The 17,052-nt window shown below is 52.6% G+C and overlaps 1 protein-coding gene across 3 annotated transcripts; it reads left to right on the top strand.

Annotated features, from left to right (window-relative positions):
- Positions 1-2,881: 2,881 nt before the first annotated feature.
- On the top strand, positions 2,882-11,863 carry NYAP1 (neuronal tyrosine phosphorylated phosphoinositide-3-kinase adaptor 1). 3 transcript variants are annotated; one of them, XM_081299898.1, is made up of 7 exons: positions 2,882-3,641; positions 4,849-5,000; positions 6,458-6,813; positions 7,505-9,022; positions 9,871-10,080; positions 10,327-10,436; positions 10,892-11,863. In XM_081299898.1, the coding sequence occupies exons 2-7, from the start codon at positions 4,933-4,935 to the stop codon at positions 11,147-11,149; spliced, it is 2,520 nt and encodes an 839-aa protein (XP_081156024.1). In that variant the 5' UTR covers positions 2,882-3,641; positions 4,849-4,932; the 3' UTR covers positions 11,150-11,863. The 3 variants fall into 3 exon arrangements, with proteins under 3 accessions (XP_081156024.1, XP_081156026.1, XP_081156025.1); XM_081299900.1 differs by having other exon boundaries at positions 2,883-3,641; positions 9,874-10,080; XM_081299899.1 differs by lacking the exon at positions 2,882-3,641 and adding an exon at positions 3,668-4,316.
- Positions 11,864-17,052: the final 5,189 nt, after the last annotated feature.

Genomic DNA, 17,052 nt, shown 5'->3' with positions numbered 1-17,052 from the left:
TGCGGGGGACGCAGGCAGCGATCAGGGGCTGCCCGGAGTTCTTCGGAGGCCGCACCTCATCCTGCGAGGCATCTCCGTGGAAAGTTTGCTGTCCAGAAAAGAAGGAACCCGCGCCTCGGAGGAGGAGTCCAGGCGCGGCCTCTGCAGCCCCACGGGTCTCCCGTCGGCTGTGGGAGGGGGCGGCTCAGCCCCCAGCTGCTCCAGGTGGCAGCGGGTCTCGGCGGTCCCGGACAAGTGGGTCTCCCAAGGCTTTTCCCGCGTGGCCCCGCTGGATCCGTCTCTTGGTTCCTCAGCTCTTCTCGGTTTCTGTCTCTGTCTTTCTCTTTCTGGGCTGTTGACAACCCCCACACCAGGAAGTCCTGCCTCCTCGGGCCTGCTCACTGCTCCTCTCCTCCTCCTCCTCCTCCTCCTCCTTCCCCTCTTCCTCCCCTTCCTCCTCCCTCCTCCCTCCTCCCTCCTGGGGCTCCCCGCCAGCTGGCCCCGAGCCAGGCCTGCCACAGCCGCCGATGTTGCAGTTGCTGCCGCTGCTGCGCGGCTGGGGCCCCAAACAGGCTGCCTTAACCCCACACCTGCTGGGGCCCAGCCGGGCTCTTTCTCGCAGGGAAGGGCTGGAGAGGGCGGAGAAAAGGGGGAGGAGTCTGCGGGGAGGCAGGGGATTCCCTTACTTGTAGGCACTGGCTGCCATTGGCCTGCAGACTGGCCAAAGAAGAGTTGAAAGAAAACTACCGGGGACACGTCCTGGGTGCCTGGGTGCCCCTAAGTGCCCAGTCAACCTTGTGGTGCGCTTTGGCTATCACTGTCATAACGTCTCTGGTTTTCTTGGTAACTACATGAGAAGAGTCCAATTATTCCCTCCCCATACCTTTAAAATAGATGATTAGGAAAAATTTCAAACCTGTCTAAAAGCAGAGAAAAGAATATAAAGAGCTCCCAGGTACCTAATAATGATCAACTCAGTCAATCTTGTTCATACCTACCCTCAATATATCTTCCTGGATTTTGCTGGAGTATTTGAAATCAAATCTCAGACATGATATTGAGATGTGGAATTTGAGACCCAGGAAGTCCCAAACGGCTGTCAGTGGTAGAGAAATATTCTGCCTCTGTGTATTCTTGTCCAGGTGCCATATACAGATACTCACAAAGACCTTAGAAGCAGTGACCACCTGCACTGTCTCCAGCCTCTAGACATTATGTATGTCTACATAGTCATCTGCAGAGGTCTACCCCAGCTGGCCACAAGCATGGACCCTCCCCACCTCTGACCTTCCTACCTCTCCCATCTCATCCCTTGTTCATTGTGAAAGAGAAGGCATGCACATTCAAAAAAGGTCTACTAGTAATAGAACAAACCAAAACTCCAACTGCCAATTTCTCTCTCTTGGCTTCCCTAACCAACATTCCAAGGGGGGGATACTTTTAGCCAAAGCAATATCTTGAGGCTGCGTCTGCTTTCACTTGCAGGTTCAGAAGGAGATGAACAGATTCTAATTAATTTTTGTCACTTGGAAGGACCTGTTCTTGAGTATATTAAAACGTTCTCATTATCTTCTGAAGAAGAGAGATGAAGAGCTGGGGTTGTGGCTAAGTGGTAGAGCACTTGTTTAGCATGTGTGAGGCACTGGGTTTGATTCTCAGCACCGCATATAAATAAAGATCCACTGACAACTAAAAAGTATTAAAGAGAGAGAGAGAGAGAGAGCAGATGTGGAGCTCTAGCTGAGGAAACCAAGGCTCCTAAGTGCTCTCGCATTTGACCAAGGCCTCAGGGCTAGTATTCAATGGAACCAGGAGGTATAAGGGGACTGTCTGGACTCCTAGTGCTCTTTTCCAGATCCCTCCTCCCTCTGCTTTAGCTTATGAAAATTTCTGACCACTCTAAAAGGTAAAACAATGCAACCCCTGCCCGTTTCATATATTTGTTCTTTATATCTTTGTTAAAATGCATCTGCGTTGTTGTATGTCTCCCTTTGGCTGTAGTTACAGGGCCTTGCCATAGCCCAGGTACTGAGGTCCAGGAAGCAGCCTCCCACAGGTGTTCTGCCCCTCTAGACCTCATCCTTCCCTCCCCTGCAGAACCCTCTCCCCTCTGACAACATTCTGAACACAGACTTTACTGCTAAACCTCCAGAACCTCCTTTTTTTGGTGCTGACTCCTACAAACTATTCACAAGGAATCTTTGGACCCCTTCTCTGCCTCGGATATTTGGGATCATTGTGGACTTTTCCATGTGGAGGGTCCCTGGGATATTGTCAATCTCTGCAGAAATGTTTGTTGAATGAATATAAATTAATTCCTATTAAGGTGTAAAAGTTAAAGGACTCTTGTGTTTTAATGTATTATCTCTCCTAGTAGCATTTAATAGCCTTTAATATGTAGGGCCCTCGACTTACAAAGCACTTCCAGCTCCCTTTCTTCCTCCAAACCTTATTGAGGTAGGTATGAGATGAGGCATCTTTCAGAGAGGTTATCCAATTTGCCTAACGCCACACAGCACATCTGCAAAGACTGCCATATGGAAAACGGTCCACAGATTCCGGGGATTAGTACATGCATATATTTTGGGGCGCATTTTTCAGCCAGCTAAGAGTAAAACCGAGATCACCTTGAAGCTAATTAACCCTATGGCAAAGCTGTACTCCAAAGGAATTTTGGAGCGAGGGATTTCTCAGAGAACTGCTGAGAAAGGTCACCAAAGGAGGGCTAGGTCATGCCCCTCAGAGACCCCTGCGACTGCACCCAGGCGGTGCTTGTGGTGGTCCCAGTAAGAGACCAACCAACCCCATTGCACCCAGATCCTGGCGGGCGGAGCCCGCAGAGTCAAAGGTTACGGGGAGGATGACTTGGACCGCGGGGGCGGATAGGCGGAAGACTTTGAGCCCAGACGCTGGAACAAGGTCCGGGCGCCTGGGAGGCTGCAGGGGGAGGAGGCCGACACCAAGTCAGCCAACTCTCGCTCGCTCCGGGCACCTGGGGGCGGCGGGGAAGAGGGGGCGCGGCCAAGGGAGCACGCCCCCTGCTGGGCAAAGTGGCCGAGCGTCTGGCTCCTGACTCTGGAAGCCCCTCGGTCCGGAAGGCAGCCCCCTCTGCCGGCCTCACTGCCTCACTGCACCCCGGGCCCGTAGCCGCAGCCTCGGCCCCAGACAGACGCCGGGCGCGGAGCGCGGAGCGCCCGGCGCGCGGGGTTCGCGGGTGGGTGCAGGACCTGGGCTGCCGCTGGGGGGCGCCGCTGAGCGCCGCGCGTCGCTCGGCCGGGGCCGAGGAGACCAAACCCAGCACCGCCCGGCCGGGCAGGGGGCGCTGGGCGGCGAGGAGCGGACGCCCCTTGGAGGGGCGGGCTGGCACCGGACCCCCTGCGTCCCATGACCTTCCTCTGAGCCGCCCCCGCAGGCTCCGCGGTCCCTGTGCACCCCAACCCTAGTCCGGCGGTGCAGCGCAGCGCGACCGCTCCCGCTCCGTCCTTGGAGGGTGTGGAAGGGTGGGTTTGGGGCCGGGGGCGGGTCTGGGGGCGGACCCGGAGGCGGGGCTGTCTCTGCGGCAGGGCCCAGCTCTGCTCCCCCCCGGTCTCTCTGTCTCTCCTCCTCCCTCCTCCTGCTCCGGGCGGAGCCCGGCATGGGGGGGCCGGCGCCCGGCAGGCCAGGTACGGTGATGTAGAAATTGGGGAGGCTTGGTACGGGGAGGCGGTGGTGGGGGGACAAGGGGCAGGGAGGATTGGCGGGGCGAGAGGCGGAGAAACCCAGGGCAGCAGGACAAGGGGAAGAGGAGGGGTGCCCGGGAGCCTGGGGCCCTTGGATGGAGAGAGGGATGAAGCAGGCCAGGTTTGGAACAAACAGGGGAAGGGGGAGGACGGCAGTGAGGAGGGGCGCTGGGAGGAGTAGTGAGGCTGAAGGCGAAAGGGAGAGCGTGTGTTTGGGGGAAGGGAAGCCCGAGCAGGTATGGAGACTGCAGCTCAGAAGGTAGCTACGAGGCCAGACTGGGGACCCCCGGGTGGGATTGAGGGGCGGGACTGGAAGCGGGAGGACAGGGTCCTCCCAAATCCTGGACTAGGAAGAAGGTGATTTGGGCCATCAGCAAGGGAGGGAGGTGAAGATCGTTACTGAGAGGTGGACGGAGGCCCAGGCCCAAAAGGACTGGAAAGGGGGGACGCCAGGGAGTGGAGATAGATTGGTGGGTAAGATTTCAGATGCCCAACCCCGTGCCCCCACCTTCCTTCAGCATCCCCACCCAACCCTCATGACCACCTCCCCACCAAGCCTCAGGGCCCAAGAGGGGGTGGCAAGTCTGACCCTTCCCCAGTAGTGTGCGATTTATGCAGGTAGGCCCCGGGCATAACTCCTTGTCTGTAGGTGTGTCCAGTTCTGTGGCAGATTTGTGTGTGTCTGGAGGTATGTGTGTCTGTGGGTGTGTCGGTGAGTGTTTATGTCTGTGTGTGTTTGCTGCCCCGAGGTTTGTGTTTACCTATGCCCTTCTATGTGTCTGGCCCTCTGTTGTAGCTCTGGGTCTGTGGCTGGATGGTTCATTTGTCTGAATGTGTGTTTGTGTGAGCACAGAGTTGCTATATGTTTGTGGGGCCTATCTGAGTGGTGGGTCAGGTTGTATTTACACAGCATGGGAATCTGTGTCAATCTGATCTCTCGAGAGTGTGTATGTGTGGCTCTGAACACCTTCATCAGGGTGTGTGGCTCTGGGTACACATATACTTCTGTATTTGTTTCCTGAGGTCCTAGAGGCTGTGTTGGGTTTTCTGTGCTTGTCTCTGTTTTCCTCTCTGAGGACCCGAGTCATGTCTCTGCTCTATTTTTTTCTCTTTCATTCATTCCTGGCCCCCACCCCCACCCCCCACCAAGTGGATCCGGGACCCAGGGAGGGCCGCCCCCCGGGCCTGGTGGCGCTGAGCAAGGACCCCCAGCCCCCACCTCCTGCCCCAAGACATGAACCTCCTCTACCGAAAAACCAAGCTGGAGTGGAGGCAGCACAAGGAAGAGGAGGCCAAGAGGAGGTAAGGCTAGGGCCCAGACTGCTTCCTTGCATGTCACAACTGTGCCTAGCCCGGCAGCTGGACACTTTTGTCATTAGTGAGATCTCTGATCTCAATTTCTGTACTCAGTTTTGCATAGCTGGAATTGCACATACCTGTCCTGACCCTGCTCCTGGCTCTGCTCCTAGCTCCTGCCCCTGTCCTGGCCTCCTGGGTGCTTCCAGCTCTGGAGCACCCTCTTGGCTCTTCCCCATCCCCAAGGGTCCGAGTCATTCCTTCCTGACTCACCTCGGGCCTGTGGTCTTCTCCTTTCTGTCATCTGGGGGCTGGCTGCTGACTCTCCTGTCACCTGACCTTGGAAGGGGCGGGCTCCACTGCCCTCACAGGGTCCAGGGACAGGGTCATTCGGGAGCCTCAGAGAGCATCCCTCTCGACTCTCCCCTGCTGGGGAAAATGAGTGACCAAGGGACAGGGTTGTGTGTGTGATGGTGGGGAACGTGCAGGCTAGACCCTGCAGAAGAGCCAGGGCCAGGAACCTCCTTGCCCCCCACTCCTGCATCCTGGCTGGCCCTCTCTCCTTACCCTCTGGGGACCTAGGCCTGGCCTTTTCTACCCTGATTCCTTCTCCACTTCCCATTGACTGCACAGCTTCTTGGAGCCTGAGTCAGAGCCACCTCCCCGCTCCCTTCTCCCTCCTCACAACTGTGGAGTTTAATTCTTGTTGTTAATTAGATTAATCAGAGCGATCGCTGCTGCGATCTCTCCCTAATGAAGGGTTAGTAGACAGGGCCTTAATGAGAGCCCACCCCACGACAGCTCTCCCCTCTTCCCTGCCAGCCGCCTCCCCCTTCACTCATCCAGGAGCCCAGAGATAGTGAAAGGGAATGAGGGTGAGCGGAGGCTGACAGAGAGGACAGTACTGAGGGAGAGGGAGGAAGAGAGGGAGAAGGATCAGCCGGGGGAGGCTGCTCTGGCCATGCGGACAGCACACCCCGCATCTGGGAGAGGAGGCATGCGTGGGGGTGGAGGCCGCAGAAGCTGGACATGAGAAGAGCCCAGAGGCCAAGTGTAGGCCAGGGTGAGCATGAGAGGAGCCTGGGACTTATGGTGGCAGGTGTGTCTGTCTGTCTGTCAAGTGAGCTGTTGCCTGGGTTTGAAATTTCCCTCCCTATACCTGACCATATGTTATATACCCAGGATAAGCCCAAGCTGGGGTCCAGCCCCGGGGACACTCCCCTGCACACAGTTACCCCTCTTTGCTCATCCCTTCCCTCACTAGCCTTTTTAAGCCTAAAAATTCTGCCTGAAGCCCCTATACCTCTGTCTTAGACCTTCAGGTGTACCCCATTCCCACCCAGACTCCCTTCTTCCTGCCCAAGAGGCCACAGAACTGCTGTTGCCTCCTGGGGTGAGGAGGGGAAGGCCCAGGCCTGAGATCTGAGGCCTGACTCTGCTCCATTGGGGTCTTCTCTCCCCAGCTCCAGTAAGGAGGTGGCCCCCGCAGGCCCGGCGGGGCCTGGGGCTGGCCCAGGACCTGGGGTCCGTGTGCGGGACATCGCCTCGCTGCGCCGCTCCCTCAGGATGGGCTTCATGACGATGCCCGCCTCCCAGGAGCACACCCCCCACCCGTGCCGCAGCGCCATGGCCCCACGCTCCCTTTCCTGCCACTCAGTGGGCAGCATGGACAGTGTGGGGGGTGGACCTGGGGGTGGTGGTGGTGGTCTCACAGAGGACAGCAGTGCCCGAAGACCCCCAGCCAAGCCCCGGAGACACCCCAGCACCAAGCTCAGTATGGCAGGATCAGGGGCAGAGATACCCCCCGGCAAGAAAGCAGGTGAGACACCCCCACTCTCCCCAAGGGGAGCTGGAAGATGGGAGGATCCATTCCCAGCCAGGGGAGGCCTCTGGGAGGGTTCATTCAGGGAAGAGCCTAAGAAGTGGAAGGTTCCATTTCCAAAAGGAATGAGGGGTTCCTTTTGGATGGACCTGAGATGAACCATTCAAGGGTGGGGGACACCCCCCCAGAAGTTTGCTTTTGAGAAAGGAGTGGTGGTCTGGGAGGGTTCAGGGGTGGGAGGGAATTTAGGGTAGCAGCTGTGCATTCTGGGGCGTGCATCAGAGATTGAGAGCTGCCTGGTAGAAAAGAAACCTACAAGGACTGAAGTGGAGGGATGTGAGAAAAAAGAAGAGGCAGATATGTCCTTGCAGGTGGGTCAAGAGGTCATAAAGAATTGCCCCATTTACTTCCTCCATAGAACTCACAGTTTAGCGGGGGACAGTGGCTCACACCTATAATCCCAGCGGCACGGGAGGCTGAGGCAGGAGGATTTAAAGTTCAAAGCCAGCCTCAGCAACTTAGCAAGGTCCCCAGCGATTTATTTAGCAAGACCCTGTCTCAAAATAAAAAGGGCTGGGGATGTTGCTCAGTGGTTAAGCGTCCCTAGGTTCAATTCCTCATACCAAAGGGGGAAAAAAGAATAATAAGACGAAACCCAGTTTATTTGTCATTTTCCCATCCTGTTCAGGCTCACAGAAGCCAACCCCAGAAGGCCGAGAGTCCAGCCGGAAGGTTCCTCCACAGAAGCCCAGGCGAAGCCCCAACACCCAGCTCTCTGTCTCCTTCGATGAGTCCTGTCCTGCAGCCCCTTCTCCTCGAGGGGGGAACCTTCCCCTTCAGCGCCTCAGTAGGGGGTCCCGAGTAACTGGGGACCCTGATGTGAGTGCCCAGGAAGAAGAGCCCGTGTACATTGAGATGGTGGGGGATGTCTTCAGGGGAGGAGGACGAAGTGGAGGGGGCCTGACAGGGCCCCCTCTTGTGGGTGGGGGCCCAACCCCTCCAGCTGGTGCCGACTCGGACTCCGAAGAGAGTGAGGCTATCTATGAGGAGATGAAGTACCCGCTGCCGGAAGAGGCTGGGGAAGGCCGGGCCAGCGGGGCCCCTGCATTGACAGCAACCTCCCCTCCACACCAGCCTCATGCCCTTCAGCCCCATTCCCACCGACGTCCAGCCTCGGCCCTCCCAGGCAGGAGGGATGGGACACCCACCAAGACCACTCCTTGTGAAATCCCCCCACCTTTCCCCAACCTCCTTCAGCACCGTCCTCCACTTCTGGCCTTCCCCCAAGCCAAGTCTGCTTCCCGAACCCCTGGCGATGGGGTCTCGAGGTTACCGGTCCTCTGCCACTCCAAGGAGCCAGCAGGTTCCACCCCAGCTCCCCAAGTGCCTGCACGAGATCGGGAGACGCCTCCCCCGCCGCCTCCACCTCCTGCTGCCAACCTTCTGCTGCTGGGACCATCAGGCCGAGCCCGGAGCCACTCGACACCGTTGCCACCCCAGGGCTCTGGCCAGCCCCGGGGGGAGCGGGAGCTCCCCAACTCCCACAGCATGATCTGCCCCAAGGCAGTGGGGGTGCCGGCAGTCCCCCCTGCCCCGGCTGCCTTGCTCCCCGGCCCCCCCAAGGACAAGGCTGTGTCTTACACCATGGTGTACTCGGCAGTCAAGGTGACCACACACTCTGTTCTGCCAGCTGGTCCACCCCTGGGTGTTGGGGAGCCAAAGACGGAAAAGGAGATCTCAGTTCTCCATGGGATGCTGTGCACCAGCTCGAGGCCCCCTGTGCCAGGGAAATCCAGCCCCCACAGCGGGGCTATGGGCGCAGCAGCTGGGGTCCTCCACCACCGTGGCTGCCTGGCCTCCCCCCACAGCCTTCCGGACCCAACTGCAGGCCCCCTGACCCCTCTCTGGACTTACCCAGCTGCAGCAGCTGGGCTCAAGAGACCCCCTGCCTATGAAAGCCTCAAGGCTGGGGGGGTGCTGAATAAGGGCTGTGGAGTGGGGGCTCCATCCCCCATGGTCAAGATTCAGCTGCAGGAGCAAGGGACCGATGGGGGTGCCTTTGCCAGCATCTCCTGCGCCCATGTCATCGCCAGTGCAGGGACACCAGAGGAGGAAGAAGAGGAGATGGGCACCACAACGTTTGGGGCAGGCTGGGCTCTGCAGAGGAAGGTCCTATATGGAGGGAGAAAGGCAAAAGAGCTGGACAGTGAGTGAGGAAGTGGGGAATGGGGTGTGGGGGGCTGGGGACGTTGGTGATGGCCTGAGGGATATGTTGGAGAGGTTATTTGGAAGCCTCAGCCCATTGTCCTGCCCTGTGTTTCCTGGAAGACTCTTCCAGGGAAAGCGGTGGGCAGCAGAATGAAAGGATGGGTCCCTGTGTGTGTGCTGGAGGGACAGGAAGATCTGGGATAGAGACCGGGTAGCATGGGGCCCCATCCTGCTCCACTCCTGCCCCTCCCTTCCCTGGGCTGCAGGGGTGTGTGTTTGTGAGTGTGCGCACACTAGGAGCTAAACACAGCTGCCTCCCAGCTATTACCATGGCAACCTATCCAGACAGGAGGGAGAGGAGAAGGAGGCCTCTACCGTTGCCTGGCAACGCAATGCTCTGCCAGGCCTACTCTCAGAGATGAGCTTAGTTCACATGCAGCCCTTCCCCCTGTTGCCCCTACCCCACCCCACTCCTTGGGCTCCAGATTTGGGATTCTACCCCTACTGGAGAGCAGTACCCCTGGTCTCCAGGTGGTCATTCTGGCCCTACCTGGGGCTGGAGGGGCCCAGAAGCTAAAGCTAGGCTAGAAAAGACCTCTCTAACCAAAGAAAAGTGTTTGGAAGCAGTAAATATATATCATTTTCACCCCAGGAGCTGGTACCAATGAGTGGAAAGGGTGGTGGCAGTACTGGGTCCCTCCTGGGAGTGTGAGTTAGGGAAGGTGAGATGTAGGGTCCCCCTATCCCTTCTGTGATTTGTAAGGAGGACATCCATGCTGACTGTGTGCCTGTGGGTACAGAAAGACCTCTCCCTGTGCAGGCACTGAGCTCTCCTTGTCATCCCAGCAGAGGTCGAGGATGGTGCCCGAGCCTGGAATGGCAGTACAGAGGGTCCAGGCAAGGTGGAGCGTGAGGACAGGGGCGCTATGGCATCAGGGATCCCTGTGAGGAGCCAGGGGGCAGAGGGCCTGCTGGCCAGGATCCACCACGAACGAGGAGGCCGAACGGCTCTGCCCATACCCTGCCAGACCTTCCCTGCCTGCCATCGAAATGGAGGTAACACTCTGCCCACATATCCCTACAGAGATTAGGGGTGGGGGCTGGTAGAATTTCCCAGGGTTTGTCCTAGCCCATCCTCAGACTGTCAACTGTTCATGTCCATGTCTGGGCCCCTAAGTCTTAACACCATGTCTTCGTCCCCTTCTTTCCTCTGATGAGGTAGGAGCAGGCTGGCCAGGGCCTCCTCAGGGAATTGGGTTGGGGGGCACCTAGAGGCTCTCACCTGAATTTTGTCCACCTCAGACTTCACAGGAGGCTACCGCCTGGGGCGCTCTGCCTCCACCTCTGGAGTCCGGCAGGCCGCGCTCCACACCCCCCGGCCCTGCAGCCAGCCCAGGGATGCCCTGAGCCAGGTGAGTCTTGGCTTTTCTTATCTGTGAAGGAGCTGCTATGGAAAGAAAGGCTCCAAAGGGGTCAGACAGGCTGGGGCCCAGGGATAGCACATTAAGGGTGAAGGGGTCCGAGGAGGCTCTGGCTCCCAAGATGGGGCCGCTTAAGATGGGCAGCAAGGCAGGACCCTGCTTGGACATCATTCAGAACCACCAGAAGTTGAAGGTGCACCTTTGGGTGATTTAGAGAAAGGACCCTCTGGGAGGACCACTTAGAAAAATGCATATTTGGGGAGACAGTTTGTAAAAGGGTCCATTACTCAGGGTCAACCAAGCCCAGCCTGGCACCAGGGCTGGATAAATGGGGTCGGGGTTGGATTTCTGCTCCCAGCTGCTCCACCGCCAGCAGGAGTGACAGGGGCCTGAAGTCCTTGACAACGCCCAAATCTTTTTTCCTTTCTCCCTGGTTGCCCGCGCAGACCCACCCCGCGCTGCCGCTGCCGCTGCCGCTACCACCCCAGCCAGCCCGCGAGCGCGACGGCAAGCTCCTGGAGGTGATCGAGCGCAAACGCTGCGTGTGCAAGGAGATCAAGGCGCGCCACCGCCCAGACCGCGGCCTCTGCAAGCAGGAGAGCATGCCCATCCTACCCAGCTGGAGGAGGGGTCCCGAACCCCGCAAGTCCGGCACCCCACCCTGCCGCCGGCAGCACACGGTCCTCTGGGACACGGCCATCTGAGGAGGGCGGGGCGCGGGGGCATCTTCACTGGGAGGGGGCAGGGTCCGCCAGGCTCTCCTGGGAGGCTTGCCTTGAGAGACCGAAGGACTAGGTGAGAGGGCCAAGGAGGTCCCCGGCCCTCCACCCTAGTCCCCAGAGACGCGGAGCCTGCCAGGCCCATCGGGGCGTAGGGTGCCAGCAGCACCCCAAGAAACTTGGGGGAGCAGAGTTTGCTCGTTGTTGAGGGTCTGAGCACGGTAGACCCCTCCTCCTGAGAGGACAAAGGCCAAGGCATAGGGCGGCATGGGGAAGGATGGATGGGGTCAGCGCTAGAAGGGGGTGGGTCAAACGGAAGAGAAAGATTAGACCGAGCGGGAGGACTCTTACTGAGAGCCGGGAGTCGGGGAGGGGGTATTTATTTTGTTATTTATTTTAGTCTGGAGGGCAATTCTGGGTCCTTCTGACCTACTCCTGTGCAGGGAGAGGAGAATGGAGGTCAAGTTTGCACTCTCCCCAATGCCAATGCCTAAAGGTCCACCATCTATGCCCACCCCAAAGTGCGGGATGGGTCCGCTTGGGGAGCCAAATGAGAAAAGGGAGGGGCTCGAGCGAGCTGAGGACCTCGGACTATTTACAGTATTTACAATTTTGCCAGAATTTGGTAGTGAGCGTGGCCTGCTCTGAAACAGGCATCTTATTTAGTTCTGGGTTGAGGGTCTAGTGCCAGGGATGGGCGGGATGATGGGGATGGAGGGAGATTTTAGTGGGTGGGGGGTGGGCAGGGTATTTATTTAAATTAAAAACAAAACAGAAGAGCTGTCAGGAACTTTTTTTTAATTCCTTTCTTTTCAGAATAATATATTAAAAGACTAATGATCCTATAGTTGACTGCTTATATTTCCCAGTGTGCTCTACCTTTTTACACTTGCTTCTTCCTGGGGTCCTTCGCCTGCTGGTGGGTGGGAGTGGGAGGTTGTGCAAGGAGTGGTGAGCAGTTGTGGCCAATCACAGGGAGAAGCAGAGTTTGATGTAAGTCTGGGAATGAAGTCCTGCAGTAGATTATTAAGCATTTATTGAGCATCTAATGTGTTCTCAGTAATGCACTGATGCATAAGGATCATTCAGATGTGAAGTTTGCCCTCAACATCTTGTAGTCAGGGAGAGGACCCCCACCCCCAGACTACAGTAGCATGCTGCAGGAGTAGGAAATGAAGAGGGCTGGAATCATCCCAGAAGGCATCCTAGAAAATGGACCTTAAAGGACTGGCAAGAGGGCTGAGTCTGTTGTGTAGTGGTGGAGCATAGGGTGCAGGAGGCTCTGGGTTCCATCCTTAGCATCACAAAAATAAAGAAAGGGCAAGTAAGGTTTGGTACAGAAAGAAGAGGGAAAAACCTAGAGGTCACAGCATGATTATTATTGACAGAAGATGGGGCAAGAAGTGTACATGCAGCTACGATGAAGTTCGTTCCAAAAGATCAGCCTCAAAGCAAGATGCTCAGGAAGGAATCCAGAGGCATCCTGGTGGGAGGCAGGGAGGAAGAGAAGTGGAGGTGTCTGGGAAGTGAAGAACAAGGAACGGTTGCAAGATGCAACTGAAGGAAAGCATCCTCGCGATGGTGTTGGAGTGGAACCAGTCCCATGTGAAGCTCAAGTCAAGCTGCAGAATTAGGGAAATAACAGTGAACAAGGAGCTTGAGAGGGATTTTGAGGGAAGGACCTTGAATGTGAAGCAGTGGTGAATATTTCCAGCTGAAAGTTTTCTTACCAATTAGAACACAGCTTCCATATGTCGTAGATGATGCAAACAATGTCTTCAGGTGGTATAAAGGACACTTTTTAAAATTTTTAAGTTTTGTGCTTATTTTAGTCATGAAAAAATCACAGTCGGTAGGTTAGATACTTGTAATTTCATTGCACAAGTAAAGGATGAATTAAATAACTAATTAGTTAATTAATTTTGAGGTGGTGTCTCACTATGTTGCCCAGGTTAGTCTCCAACTCCTGGGTTATGGTGAGCTGAACTTCAGCCTCCTAACTGGATCTATAGTCAAGTACCACTGTGCACAGGTCAAATATAGTTTTGTTGTTGTTGTTATTTATCTATCTATCTATCTATTTATTTATTTATTTATTTATTTATTTTGGTACTGGGGATGGAACTTGGGGCACTCAGCTACTGAGCCACATCCCCAGCCCTATTTTGTATTTTATTTAAAGACAGGGTCTCACTGAGTTGCTTAGCACCTCGATGTTGCTAAGGCTGGCTTTGAACTCATGATCCTCCTGTCTCAGCCTCCTGAGTTGATGGGATTACAGGTGTGTGCCATTGCACCCAGCTCAAATATAGTTTTAATTAAGTTGTTAAAGAAAATGACTAAGCAAATAAATAATGATGCAGGCATTATAAAGAACTTGAAACATGATGATTTTGAAATTTAGTTAGAGTTAAAGGTTAATTGATAATAGTTTGGGAGAGAGCACAAGACTGTGGACCTTGGGAGCATCGACACAGAAATCATACTCAAGGCCAACACCAGTGAGCTCTGTAAGAAAGGTGGGTGGCAAGAATGAGAGGAAAAAAATGTCAGCAAGCATTGGCTTTTTTACAGTTAATCAGAAAATTAATGGAAGGGAAAAATCCCATACATAAAAGCAACAATAACTATAAAAAAATCTAGGAGTAACTTTATAAATGCATAGAATTTATATTGGATCAATCAATTAAAGTCTTTTGAGTCAGTTAAAAGAGAAAAGTTGAGGGGCTTGGATTGTGGCTCAGTGGCAGAGTGCTTGCCTAGCATGTGTGAGCTGGGTTTTATCTAAGCACCACAAATAAATAAATAAATAAAAATTTTTATCAACAACTGATAAAAATATTTTTAAAAAAGAGAAAATTTGAGCTGAGGATATAGCTCAGTGGTAGAGCACTTTTTTTTTTAAAGAGAGAGTGAGAGAGGAGAGAGAGTGAGAGAGAGAATTTTTAATATTTATTTTTTAGTTCTCAGCGGACACAACATCTTTGTTGTTATGTGGTGCTGAGGATCGAACCCGGGCTGCACGCATGCCAGGCGAGCGCGCTACCGCTTGAGCCACATCCCCAGCCCCAAGTAGAGCACTTTCTTAGCATGCACAAGGTTCTGGATGATCCCCAGCACCTCAAAAAGGAAAAATAACAGTCTTCTATCAAAAGGAAGACTTGAATAAGCAAAAATAATAACTTGTTCCTAGATAAGAAGACTCTGTAAAAAATATGAATTTTCCCATAAATTCAATGCAGTCTCTAAATCTCAAAAGGACTATTTGAGAAACTTGATAAAATAATTTGAAAGTTCATTCAGAATGATGAGAAAACCCAGAACATCCTGAAACAGGAGAGTATGGGGCAACCTGCCCTACCAAGTACTAAAACATAAAATCAGAGCATGCTGGTCCTAGCACAGGACTTGCATAATCCATTAGAACAAATAGTCCAGAAATAACCCCAGAATGCTCATGGGAATTTAGCACTTATATGATAAAGGTAGTATTGTAAATCAGTTGGGAAAATATTAGTCAATAATTGTTTCTTGAACAATTAACCAGTTAATAGGGGTGGTTTTGAAAGTTACATCTCTATTTCATTGATTAATGCCAAAAATGCAAATGTAAAACAAAACATTAGGATGCAGCTCAGTGATAGAGTGCTTGTGTGAGGCCCTGGGTTCCATTTATTGAAAAAATAAATAAATGTTATATAAACAAATATTTTACACACACACACACACACACACACACACACATACACACATATATATATATAACCTTGGGATGCACAAGGCCTTTCTAAGATGACTGAAAACCATTAATAAACCAAAAGACTTTTAAGTTTGATCATCTTGATAATTAAAACCTCTAAGGACTCTGGTAGAGCTCAGTGATAGAGCTTGTGCTTAGCATGTGCAAGGCCCTGGATTCAATTCTGAGCACTGAAAGGAAAGGAGGAAGGAAGGAAAACGTCTGTATGGGGAAGCCAACATTAAATTCGGAACAGTGGGGCACGGTGGCACATGCCTATAATCCCAGTGGCTCATGCCTGTAATCCCAGATTCTCGGGAGGCTGAGGCAGGAGGATCAGGAGTTCAAAACCAGCCTCAGCAAAAGCAAGGTACTACGCAATTCAGTAAGACCCTGTCTCTAAATTAAAAAAAAAAAAAAAAATAGGGCTAGGAAAGTGGCTCAACGGCCAAGTGTCCTTGAGTTCAATCCCTGGAACCCAAAATAAACAAACAAAAAACTGAAGACATATTTCTAATACATATAAAAAAGATACAATGTGTAAGAAGGGTTTATGAGTCAATAAGAAAAGTAAGTAGTAGCCAGGCAAATTTAAACAAAAAATCTGAATAGACAATGCACCATAGAAACGGAGATCAGGAATAAACATAGTCAACCTTACCAAAAATTAAGTAATGCAAAATAAAGCAATAGTAAAATGTTTTTCACCAATCAGATAGACAAAACTGAAAAATATTCCTAACATTGATCTGGTAAGCATGTATATCCCCAATTCAATCTGGCATGTGCAGAAAACAAGCAATCATTGTATAAATGTACAGGAATCCAATCTTGTTGCTTTAGGAGGTTAATTTAGTATTTCTTAAATTTTTAAATGTGTATGGTGTTGATTCCAGAATTCCATTTTCAGGAATTTATCCTACAGAAATAGTTACACAAGTGTGCAAGCTGAATGTCCAAGAGTGCTAACCAAGCCATTGTTTGAAATAATGAAAATTGGAAACAGCCTCAAAGTTCATCAATGCAGCATTGACTAATGTATAGTCACAGTGGAAAAACTGAAGCTGGTGAATAGAACACAGACCATCTAAACATTCTAAACACAAGAAGCAGCTCACAGTGGATGACAATAATAAAGCAATGTGCAAGAAAGCACATATAGGGCTGGGAATGTGGCTCAAGCGGTGGCGCGCTCGCCTGGCATGCATGTGGCCCAGGTTCGATCCTCAGCACCACATACAAACAAAGATGTTGTGTCCGCCGAAAACTAAAAAATAAATATTAAAAAAATTCTCTCTCTCTCTCTAAAAAAAAAAAAAAGAAAGAAAGCACATATAGAAAAAAATCATTTTTAGAAAATTAGTCATTTGCACATATTTATGTAGAAAACATTCTGGAAGGAAACACACCAAATAGTTAATGGTGATTATTGTGCTGAGAAGAAAGAAGACTTACTTTTTTAAAAAAATTATTTATGTTGTTTGAAATTTTACATGCATAATTTAATTCTGAAATCAGAAAAAAAAAATTGTATATTTTTAAAGGGGGAAAACAGAGTGATCGTGGTCAGTGTCAGGAAGCAGATGTGGAGCCTGTGTGTGTGGGTTCAGGTCCCAGAGTGGCACTTAGAGACAATCTTCTCAGTTCCCTTATCTATAAAATGGGGATAATTAGAGGATTGCTGAGGACATTAAATAAGAGGCCAATGCCTTCTTTGAGACTGAAAGAGGAGAGAGAGAGAGACAGAGGTGGAAAAGACTAGAACTTTAGCAGAGCTGGAGTGAAAGGCTGGGAGGGAAAAGGAGCGGAAGAAGGCCCAAGACCAAAGGTGGGTGCTTGGGGCCCCTGTGAGTCGAGGCTGCCCAGACCCTTTAAAAGACTTTAGACTGTGCTGGAGTTAAAAACCTCACATGAAGGGTGGAAGAAGGCACTTCACCTGGGAATTCAGCCCAGGTTTTGCCCTGCCTGCTCTGACACCTGACACAAGGTGTGTGGTTCTCATCTGGGACTACCAGCCCCTTCCTGGGGTCAGTCACTAAGCTACTTCCAATGCTGAATTTCTACCTTTGAAACTTCAGCAAAGCAGGGGATCCTAGGGCCAGCACAGCCAGAGGTAGAGGGTCTTGAGCGCACTCAAGTCAAGGAGACA

The sequence above is a fragment of the Spermophilus citellus genome (assembly GCF_964194105.1).
Source record: "Spermophilus citellus genome assembly, chromosome: 6".
NCBI classification, from domain to species: Eukaryota; Metazoa; Chordata; class Mammalia; order Rodentia; family Sciuridae; genus Spermophilus; species Spermophilus citellus.
This window is presented reverse-complemented; position numbering and strand designations above follow the sequence as displayed.